This window comes from Catharus ustulatus, chromosome 1 (genome assembly GCF_009819885.2).
Source record: "Catharus ustulatus isolate bCatUst1 chromosome 1, bCatUst1.pri.v2, whole genome shotgun sequence".
Lineage (NCBI taxonomy): Eukaryota > Metazoa > Chordata > Aves > Passeriformes > Turdidae > Catharus > Catharus ustulatus.
The window spans coordinates 16074377-16084612 of record NC_046221.1 but is presented as its reverse complement, the minus strand read 5'-3'; the positions used below and the strand labels follow the sequence as shown (position 1 = coordinate 16084612).

The following is a 10236-nucleotide window of genomic DNA, read 5'->3' as shown; positions in this document are numbered from 1 at the left end:
GACTGTCCCGAATGCAGCAGCGCAGGAGACAGGGCAGCCCCGGGAGGAGCCGGCCGGGCGGGGGTGCGGGAGCCGCGCTCGGGCCGTCTCCTTCATGTGTGTCTCACTTGGTATTGAATGATGTTAAGCAGAGCTGGAGCTGGCGCCTCGGTCTCATTACCTTCAATTACAATAATTGTTGCCTCTCTCCAGTGTTTTGCATTTCTCCCTGGGGGAAATCTCTCTGCTGCTTCTTTTCCAGTCTTGCTCCAGCTTTCTCCTATCGATTGGATCGCTCTGGCCCCGATTCTAGGAGCGATGCCTCCAGGAGGATAAATGCAAATCGCCCTATTGATCGGGAGGAATAGGAGTGCAGTTCGTTTGGGGGAGGGAGGATTAGTTTTAAATGAAAAAAAAAAAAAGTAAAGTGATGAGGATGGCAGGAAATGCTTCACTTTCTGGGCCTCTTAAGTAATGTTTCTTTATCACGTCCTGTGTCTGAGGGGGATGCAGATTGGTGCCATCTGGATAATATACCACGTACATGGAGAGGTGAGTCCTGCGACATAGACACTGGTTTGGTTTCCTATTTATTTCAGGTGAACATGTATCACTGATTATCTCTGGAATGCAGCTCCCCTCCTTCAGTTTGAAGGTAACTGGGTTTCACTGGGGACACACTAATTGCTGCTGAAAATGAGCCGGGACTAATGTGCAGGCTTCTATCCACCTCCTTGAACTGCCCCAGTTACAGGGGTAAAGCTCCTTGGGAGTTATTAACCTTGAGGGAACCTGCTCAGCAGCCTGTCTGTCACAGGGGAGTGTCTGGAGGAGCCAGCCTTTGGGCTCTGCATAGCCTTAGATCCTGAAATGGCTACTTGCTTCAGTAAATCCATGGCCAGACCCAGAAGTGGGAAGCCAAAAGAATTGCACAGTCACATTATGTTCCCTGCCCCCTGAGCTTTATGCCAAGTTAAGCTAGCTTAAGCCTTAATTATTTTTTTTAAGGCAATAATCAGCATAAATAAATGTAATTCAGTAGAATTAGCTTGTGTGTGTCGTATCCCAAATGCTAGCAAAGTAACTCAAAAAAACAATGGTTGTTTGTTGGCTAGTGTTAAGCAGTTAACAAAAAAATCCCGAACTACTCTGATTAACGTTGCTCCAAAGACGCTTTAAACAGTCCCAATGCTTTTAGCTTCACATCATTTCCAACAGAGAAATTCCCAGATGAATCATAATTGCAAGGTGCAAAAAGGAATGGATATGGTGTGCAAATGTTGCTTTTGACACCAATTTGAAATGACTCCAAAGCAGCAGTACTAACCTTTCCTTGGGAGTGCAATGAGCATCTGATGTGCCTGACAGTACTGACAAATGCTGGTGTGTGCATGCAGACCCTGCACCATCCAAATCCTCGTCTCCCTGAGGAATGTGGGTCTGCCCAGGACAGGGCTGCAGTGATGCCTTGACTAGAGAGGTGATCGCAGAAAGGATTTCCAAACTGCAGCTCTAACAAATTTCTTTTTTGCCTATATTTTTTTTAGGGGGGCAGGGATGTGTACATTGTTGAAAGTTTCTAACAAGTGAATCATACTGTGAAAACACTGGGTTTTTTTACTAGAAATTGACTGAAGGGTTACATCCAATCATTTGGGGGATATGGTGGTGAGCTGCCAGCATGCCATGAAGTTTATAGAGGGGTGAGGAATTCATGATAGTGTTTAAGCTGCCAGATGAAAGAATTACTTTTGATTCAAAACTCTTCTTCTGGGGTGAGTTACCTAAATCAGGGGCATCTGCAGGCTGAAATTGTAACTTTGTTTTGCAAACAGACTGCTGTGGTGGCACATAAACAGTAGGCAGTAGCAACAGAGACAAGCATTAATGCCAATTCATGTGAAAAAGAGAAAGAGAATATATGAAAGAAGCGAAACAGTGGGAGGAAGTTGAATTTTCTAAAGCTCAGTTCCCATAGCCAGAGAAGAACTTTTCTCTTGTTCAAAGTTCTGCACTTAGAAAATGCTGCCAGGTTGACCTCTGTCTTGGCTTGTTTAATTTTCCTCCTTGATGTAGAGAAGGCCTAAACCCCTCATGGCAGCCATCCTCTCATGCCTGTGCTGGGACTCTCAGGCCCATGGAGATTCTGGAGAAGGTGATGGATGTGATTTGGCACTTCACTGGAGGGATTTCACCCTGACATTTGGAAGGAACCTCTTGCACAGTTGCACTGCTCACAGGTGGAAAATCTTCTGGAATGTGATTGTAGAGGAGAGCAGGTACTGTCCTGAGCTGTTGCTTGTCTGATAGGAAAAATCCTGGTCTGGAATAGTTCAGGACACTGGCTGCTCATCTGAATTGGTCTTTTAGAAGGACTTGTCAATTCTGAAGTCCTCCTGCCAGCAACTTGGCACTATAACTATTGGCTTGTGAAGCGAACTAAAAGAATCAAACCAGCATTCATTTGTGTGGCCTGCAAAGACTCATTGGATGGATCTCTTGTTTTAGTTGGCAATTTCTTCTTCTTAGAGACAAAATTTTGCATCTGTGACAGAGCTTTGAGCTGATGCAGAGAATGTGCTCCTGTGAGATGCTGCCCAAAGCAGTCCCTTTCCGTGAGGTGCCCAGAGGCTGATTTTGCACTGATTTTGCAACCAGGTCCTTCTGTTCATGTTGGCTTCAAAGGCTTTCACCGTATCTGGTGGGAGGGAGCAGCCCTGTGCTCTGCAGGCTCCGACTACTCTGACTACAGGCTCCGCAGTCCGTTCCAGTGGAGGCTTCAGGCTGCTCTCCCATGGCTGCTGGAGACACGTAGCGCGGCCTCAGGCTCCTGACGCTTTCCTTGATGGTTCCTTGTAGTCATTATCCCACATTCCTTCTGGTTGCAGAACATGCTGTTATTATTGCTTTGTGCTGGGTCTGTCTCCTGTCCCTTTTTACAGGCCAATCTGGCCCTGTTAGCTCTTGTCTCTAAAACAAAAGCAAATTAGCACTGCAGAAGCTGAATTATCTTGTTTATGTTATAGTCTGTCAGAGGACCCCACACCATCCTTGCATGTCTCTCTGAGCAGTGCACCAGAGAGTGAAGAGACACAGTAAATCAGTAAAACCCTCCAACCCTTTCCACAGGTTTCCAAAAGGGTCTTTAGTTGCTTTGGGAAAACTAAGGTGGGGGCAGTGAACACTGCTGTCCCTCCCTCAGTTTTGATATTTCATGCACATTTGTAGCACACAGAATTAGAAAATTTTTTACAGTAAATTGTACCTCACAATTCAAACTTGACAGCTGTCAATGAAATTTGCTGTACAAAAGTGATCTCAAGCACATTGCCCTCTGGTTAGTCTGTCTGTGCTCCCTTGGCCAGGATGTTTATAATACTCAGGGAGTCTCTCATGTTACTTACTGCAGAAATGCAGCTCCATGAATAAAAGCCATTTCCAGTCTGTCGGTACTGCGTGTAACAAATGTGATCTGTTAAATGCGCTTGTCACCATTGATAGGAACAGGAGAAACAGAATTGCACGTGTTGCTGTAATGATTCTAAGTTATAATGAATGATACTTTGTATGTTTGCAAATGAGTGTCTGATAGCTGGTGCCAGACTGGGAGATATGGCTTGGCTGTTCTTGCTGTTTTTATAATTTCTAAACAGAAACAAGAATTAGAAAATTACTTTGTGGTGGAGTGCAAATATGTCTAACATAAGTGTAAAGACTGCGGCACAGCACACGTGTATCTATCTTATACATATGCAAATCACAAGACTCACAGTAAAACCATTATAACATGCGATGGCATCAGCACTAATTAGCCAGAGACCCAGTCTGTTCCTCTCTGCCAAAGTAAACTGGAGTTATCTCAATCTCAGATTTCATATTTCCTCCTTTCTCTTTCAGGGAGGAATGCCTCCGACGTGAGGTATTATGTCCCCTATTGAAAATGTCTTTAAAAACTCACAAAAAATTTCAAATGAAAATTCTCAAGCAATTTTTTTATTATTACCTACACATCATCCAACAGCTTTAATACTAGTAGTGGACCCAAATATGTAAAGCATTTTGCCCATAAATGGGAAACAGTCTGTGCTGTAGAAATCAAGGCTTGTAAAATGTAATGAACTAAGAAAGAAGAAAACTAAGTTAGCAGAGAAATTCTAATTAAGGGGCACATTTTTTTCAGGAGCAACACGTGAAGGAAAACTGTCCAGGCTAAACAGGACCCACAGGGGCTGTATCAGAGCTCAGTGGTAGAACATCAGCTCGTGCTTCCATCCCAGCAGCTGTTCTTGGAATGGAAATACTGGAAGGAGGACAGTTACTGCAGGGAAGTTTCCCCAATAGCTCAGTACCAGGGGTCTGCCCGTGCTGCGTGGATGTGGCAGCCGCGAGGTGCAGAGCCCCCGAACCCGCGGGGTGGACCCCGGGCCGGGGACACCGGCTGGGGCCGGGGATGGGATGGACACCCCCTCTGCCCCCGGCTCCGGCCCGCCGGCTCCGCGCTGCGCCAAGCCCAAGGACAGGACTGCCGTACCCTGGGGAAAGGAGCCCCGCTGCAGCGAAACTGCCGCTGCTCCCGCTCGGGCAACATCCCTGCCACCCCGTCAGCCTGCGGCTCGGGAGCGGACATGCATCCATCCATCCATCCAATCCATCCATCCATCCATCCATCCATCCATCCATCCATCGCGGCTCCGCCGAACTCGCAGTCGGAACATGATGTTTCTTAGTGGAACCTCGCGCTGCTGCCTCCACAGGGAATTATCTCGGGGACCGGCGGAGCCCGTTCCCCCGCGCCCGGAGAGCTCCGAACCTAAGGCGGCGGGGGAGGGCGCCGGTGCCGCCAGTGGCCGCTCTCCCGGCAGCGCCCCGGGGCTCCCGGCGTCCGGTGCCCACCGCCGAACTGAGCCGCGTTCCCGGCATTCATCCCCGAACCGAGCGCGATCCCGGAGCTCAGCGCTCACCCCCGAACCGAGCGCGTTCCCCGGCGCTCACCCCCGAACCGAGCGCGATCCCGGCGCCATCGCCGCCCGGGGGCGCTGCGGGTGGGGCTCGGGTCGCGCGGCGGGGGCCGGGCGGGGGCGGAGCGGAACGAGTCCCCGCCCACTCCCGGGAGGCGCAGCCAATGGGGAGGCGGGGGCGGGGCAGGGGCCGGGGCGGTGCGGCCCAGTCCGCGCCCGGCGCCGGCCGTATTTACGGGGCGGGCGGTGGCGCCCGCCGTGTCAGTGAGGCAGCGCCCGCCGGGCACCGCGACCGCGCCGCCGCTCCTGGTGCTCCTGCGGCCGCGGCGGGGCAGCGAGGGAAAGGCAGAGAGACGCGGCCGTCCTCCGGCCCGCCGGCCGCAGCGGTGGCCGCACCACGGCTCTGCCCGCAGGCGAGCGGCTCTTGGGCGCTCCGGCGGGGCAGGGGCGCGCGGGCGACGGCGGCTCGGCCGTGCCTGCGCTGCCGGCTGTGGCGAGCGGCGCCGGGTAAATGGATCGCCATTCCAGCTACATCTTCATCTGGCTGCAACTGGAGCTGTGCGCCATGGCCGTCCTGCTCACCAAAGGTGAGGGGCCACGCTGGGGACGCGGGGGTGCTTGCGGGGACCGCGCCGGAGGGAGCGGGGTGCCGGGGACCGCCCCCGAGCGCAGCCGGGCCCGGCGCTGTCTCGGGACCCCGCTCCGAGCGGTGCTGGCGGCGGAGCCGCCGCGTCTGTGGCTCCCGCCCCCTCCGTCCCACCCTCCCACCTGGCCGCCGGTGCCGGGCAGTCACGGCCCTGCAGTGTCCGGCCCCTGTCCCGCCCGCTGGGACCAGGGGCCGCGGTCTGGCGCTGCTCCGTGGGGGCTCTGCGGTCTGTGGGGGCTCGGGGGGCTCCTGGGGGGCTCCCGGGGTTTGCGGTCTGTGGGGGCTCGGGGAGCTCTGGGGGCTCCGGTGGTTTGCGGTCTGTGGGGGCTCGGGGAGCTCTGGGGGCTCCGGGGTTTGCGGTCTGTGGGGGCTCAGGGAGCTCTGGGGGCTCCGGGGTTTGCGGTCTGGCCGCCCGGAGAGCGCCCTCCGGGGCAGAGGCGACCCGCTGGCTGCCGGTAATCGCCGTGCTCCGGGGAGGAGGGTAAAGGATAAGTTAGCGTGGTGGTGATGTGCGCCGGTATTTATTTATTTTGGAAGGAAGGCTGTAATTAACCCTAAATAACAGCCTTGCAGCGTGCAGGGGGAGCCTGCTGGCCCCATCAAAGCGGGCAGAACAGGGAGGACTGAGTGATGTGAAGTCGCAGATACTGAAACTATGTGCCTGATAATGATATAATTAGGGGATCACAGACTTCTGGCTGCTGTTGACTTCAAAAGCTTTAAGAGAAGCCTGCAGTCTCTCCTGTAGCCATCTTGACTAAAAGCAGACATTTTTCTTTAATAGCTACATACAGTAACAAGAAAGAGGAGGGAACAGAAGGGCATTGTTCACGGTTTCAAAATACTAAATACCCTTTCTGGCCTTTTGCATAGCACAGGAAGAAACTTTATGGAATTGACAGAAATACAGTATACAAAGTCCATTCTGTTTCACTGAAAACGTGGCTTTAATTAAAAAGCAGTTGAATTAACCTGATGACTAGCCTGTCAAACTTTGTTTGTAAGATTGTCTTAGGGCAATAAAATGTAGACTTTTGAACGTGATTGTGTAAGCAGTAAATTGAAAGTATGTGTATTTTTTCCCTTTATTCCCATACTGTGCTGAGACTCATGAAAGAAACTGTCAGCTCTGGATGTTTGCATCTTGCATTTAACAGTGCAAAAATTATGGAAAATTTTGAAAACTATTTTTCTCACAGGGGTAGGGGGGAGACCCTCATATAGAATGCTTAGAAAATGATTGACTCTTTTTCTGTAACATGCTGGATGACAGTGAGTGTGAATTCATGAAAAATTAGGTTACTTGGTCGGAAAGCCCAGGGAATTGGACTGGAGACAGTGAGACACTCCATCATTTGGCTTCTATTAAGCGGAGTTATTAAAGAGCAGCGGGAACTTCAAGGCCTGGAGCCTGCAGTAGCATTTTGGGGAAAGTATTAAGGTAGCCCCATGAGGGAAGCTAACTTGTTTGGGATAATTTTTAACGTCTTGCAGGACAGCTTTGGTTTTTTTAGATATAGGTGGTAGGTAGCATCAGAAGAAGGGAAAGCCTGTAGATTGATTTTTGAAGTGCAGACTGTAGGAGGGAGACATCTGACTATTCAGTCAACTTTGATAGCCTTGGTGCTACTGTGGTGGCAAGTACAGTAGGCACACCAGAAGTAGTTTCAAGTCCCTTCTTCCAAGCGTGTCTCCAAAATCTGGCTTCCTCTTAAACCTTGGCTCGATGGCACATTGAATTATGTTTGCGTTGCAACTTGCCTAGAAAGAGTAAGTTTTCACTACAGCACAGGACATGTTTAATTCATACCAGAGCAGTTTGGAGAGCACAAAATGAAGAATTTTGTGAAGGGAGCTTTTTTTATCGCTTCCTTCAGAAATTTTTGAGGTTTCCTGAGGTTTTTCGTAGAGCTGGTAGAGGATTTTCAATCTTAAGTGTTTCTTCCTTTCCTACTGCATGTTGGATTGCATGTGAAACTGGGGAGAGGCAAGGGAGAGCCTTTTAGCCTTGCAGTTTCACTCCATTAATAAACTTTTAGATTTTCAATGAGTCATTGTCTCTGGTGAACACAGTAATTAACTGGATTTTATTTTTTTTGTTTTATAATACTGATAAAGTCTTTTTTGTATGAAAAACTGGTTTAAAGATTTTCTCTTTCTGGAGAAATTACAAATAGTTGCTCAGTTTCACACAGTAAAACCTTCCTGACTGAGAGACTTAGATGGTAATGGTTCTAGCTAATAGCTTTATAAGGTGTTAGTTAAACCTTTTACATTTTGGCACAGTACTGAGAGGTAATAAACAATTCAGCAGTTCCGATTTTATTTTTCTTTCATTTGTCACATAAATATTTAAAACCTGGTATTTTTGTTGTGTTCTTATGCCCAGTTAAAAGAAATGTTACTTCTATAAAAATAGAATGTTACTTTCTATAAAAATAGAGTAATGGTTAAAAACATAGATGTGACTTTGTTCTAGGACTAAAAGTGTGTGTTGCTTTTAGAACTGGTATTTCACTTTAAACGTGGTTAAATGCAACTGCTGACAGCGAGTGGAAGTAGCTATAAAATGGTCTTGTAGTTATTTACCTCGGGGAAAAAAAAGCCACTGTGACCTTCCTCCCCCAGTCCCTGTTTTAGTGAAAATGCTCTTGCTTTAATTCAAAGGACTACAGTACTAGCCATTAAAGCAAGTGCCCCAAGGCGTTTACAGGGATTAAGGTTACAAAGGGGTAGGTGCTGTACGGTGATGGGAGGAAACAACCCCAGCTCTTGTGGATCTACAGCCTAGAGAAGTACCTCAAAACCGTCACCGGGTTTGGGTGATGCCTGTGGCTATTAAGGATATATGTTGAGATGTCCTTAGAGGACCGAATTCTTACCTTTCTTGCATGATTTTGTTTTTTTAGGTGAAATCAGATGCTACTGTGATGCTGCCACACTGTGTTGCAACCGGCTAATGTGCAAATCTGAGCTTAGTGCCTGCTTTCTCCCGACTGCTTGATCCTCAGAATACACATTCCCCCCTTACTCATGGCTGCTTGGACTCTATTGCAAGCACAGCTGAGATCTGCCAAGCAAACAAGCACAAATCACTCTGGCACCACCACCATGTCCACGTTGGAATGCTGTCATGAAGATATGTGCAATTACAGAGGACTGCATGATGTTTTGTCTCCTTCCAGGGAGATGCTTCAGGTAGGACAATAAAGCTTCAGTGAAACCTCTCTTCTGGCCATCAGGCCAGCAGCAGTTAAAACCTTGTGCATCTGGTGTTGTTGATTTAGTTGTTAATGTAAATCAGACACCAGAGGGAGAAGTGTGGGGGGGGGGCTGGATACAGGGGAACATCTCAGCCAATTAGCTTTTTTGTCTGCATTAATATTGGAAGTTTCTCTTGCCATCTTGAAATGACTTCTAAGAATCAGTGGAAGTGGTGTTCTTAGTTAACTGGCTGTTGGGGTAAGACATTCCATGTTCTAAGCAGACTTAGAAACTAATTTTTTTCTTTATGGAGGTATTTTCTGTAGCCACTGCAGAGAGTAGCAGCTGCTCCTTAACCTGTCAGTGTGGTGTTTTAAGGGAGGTGCACTGTAAATCAGTGTGTAAATGAATCCTGAAATCTTCTCATCTTTCCCCTTTGCAGGACAAGGGAGCAGATATCAACATGACAGCAGCAGGAATCTCATCACCAAGGTGCAAGAATTGACTTCTTCAAAAGAGTTATGGTTCAGGGCAGCTGTAATTGCTGTTCCCATAGCTGGTGGGCTAATCTTGGTGCTCCTTATCATGCTGGCCTTGAGGATGCTCAGGAGTTGAAAACAAGAGACTGCAAGATCAGCGACAGCAAATGCTCTCTCGTTGCACTACAGTTTTCATGGACATCATTCGAAAAAGGGCAGGTGGCAAAATTGGACTTGGAATGCATGGTTGCCTGTGACTGGTCATGAGAACTGCTGCATGACCTGTGATAAAATGAGACATTCAGACCTCAGCAATGATAAAATTCTTTCACTAGTCCACTGGGGAATGTACAGCGGACATGGGAAGCTGGAATTTGTATGACCAATTATTTTTTAATCTGAGCTAAACTACTCTCTGAACTCTTGAAGGCCTTTGGGTTCTGCTTGGACAGGAGCACTTTATCTTAAAACAAAAACTCTCATAAATCATCTTTGAGAAACAAAGGACCTCTGCAAACAGAATCTTGGATATTTCTTCTGAAGGATTCCAAAGTTGTCTTATTTGCACAGAGTAAAATACACTCAAATGTATTGTTTGCTTCAGAGTTGTGAAAGCAAAAGTTAGAAGTTGTAAACACTGTCACCAGGGTTATCTGAACTGTAGGGAGCTGAGAACTGAGTTATTATAATAAACTGTATGCAAGCTCCTATGTTTCCTGACTTATTGTAAAGATTTTTTAAAATATATATATTTTCTCTGAAACTTGCTTGTGACTTCTGTTTTGGAAAATGGGTTTTCTTGTGGGTGATAGTGGAAAACGAATCAAGGTGTGCATGGTAATGCCATGCATAACAATTGGATTCTGAAAGCAGACTCTTCCTACTCTGCAAAGGAATTTAGGTAGTTATTTGAGAATGAATGTGGCAGCTTTGTTTTATACTTCCAAGTAGCAGTGAACCCACATCCTTC

The 10236-nt window shown here is 48.0% G+C and overlaps 1 protein-coding gene across 1 annotated transcript; it reads left to right on the top strand.

Annotated features, from left to right (window-relative positions):
• The first annotated feature begins 5391 nt into the window (after positions 1-5391).
• Positions 5392-10029, top strand: BAMBI (BMP and activin membrane bound inhibitor). Its single transcript, XM_033081331.2, is given in 8 exon segments — positions 5392-5524; positions 8493-8569; positions 8571-8666; positions 8668-8761; positions 8764-8781; positions 9230-9399; positions 9401-9443; positions 9446-10029. Coding segments are annotated over 8 exon segments (777 nt in total). The 5' UTR covers positions 5392-5448; the 3' UTR covers positions 9649-10029.
• Positions 10030-10236: the final 207 nt, after the last annotated feature.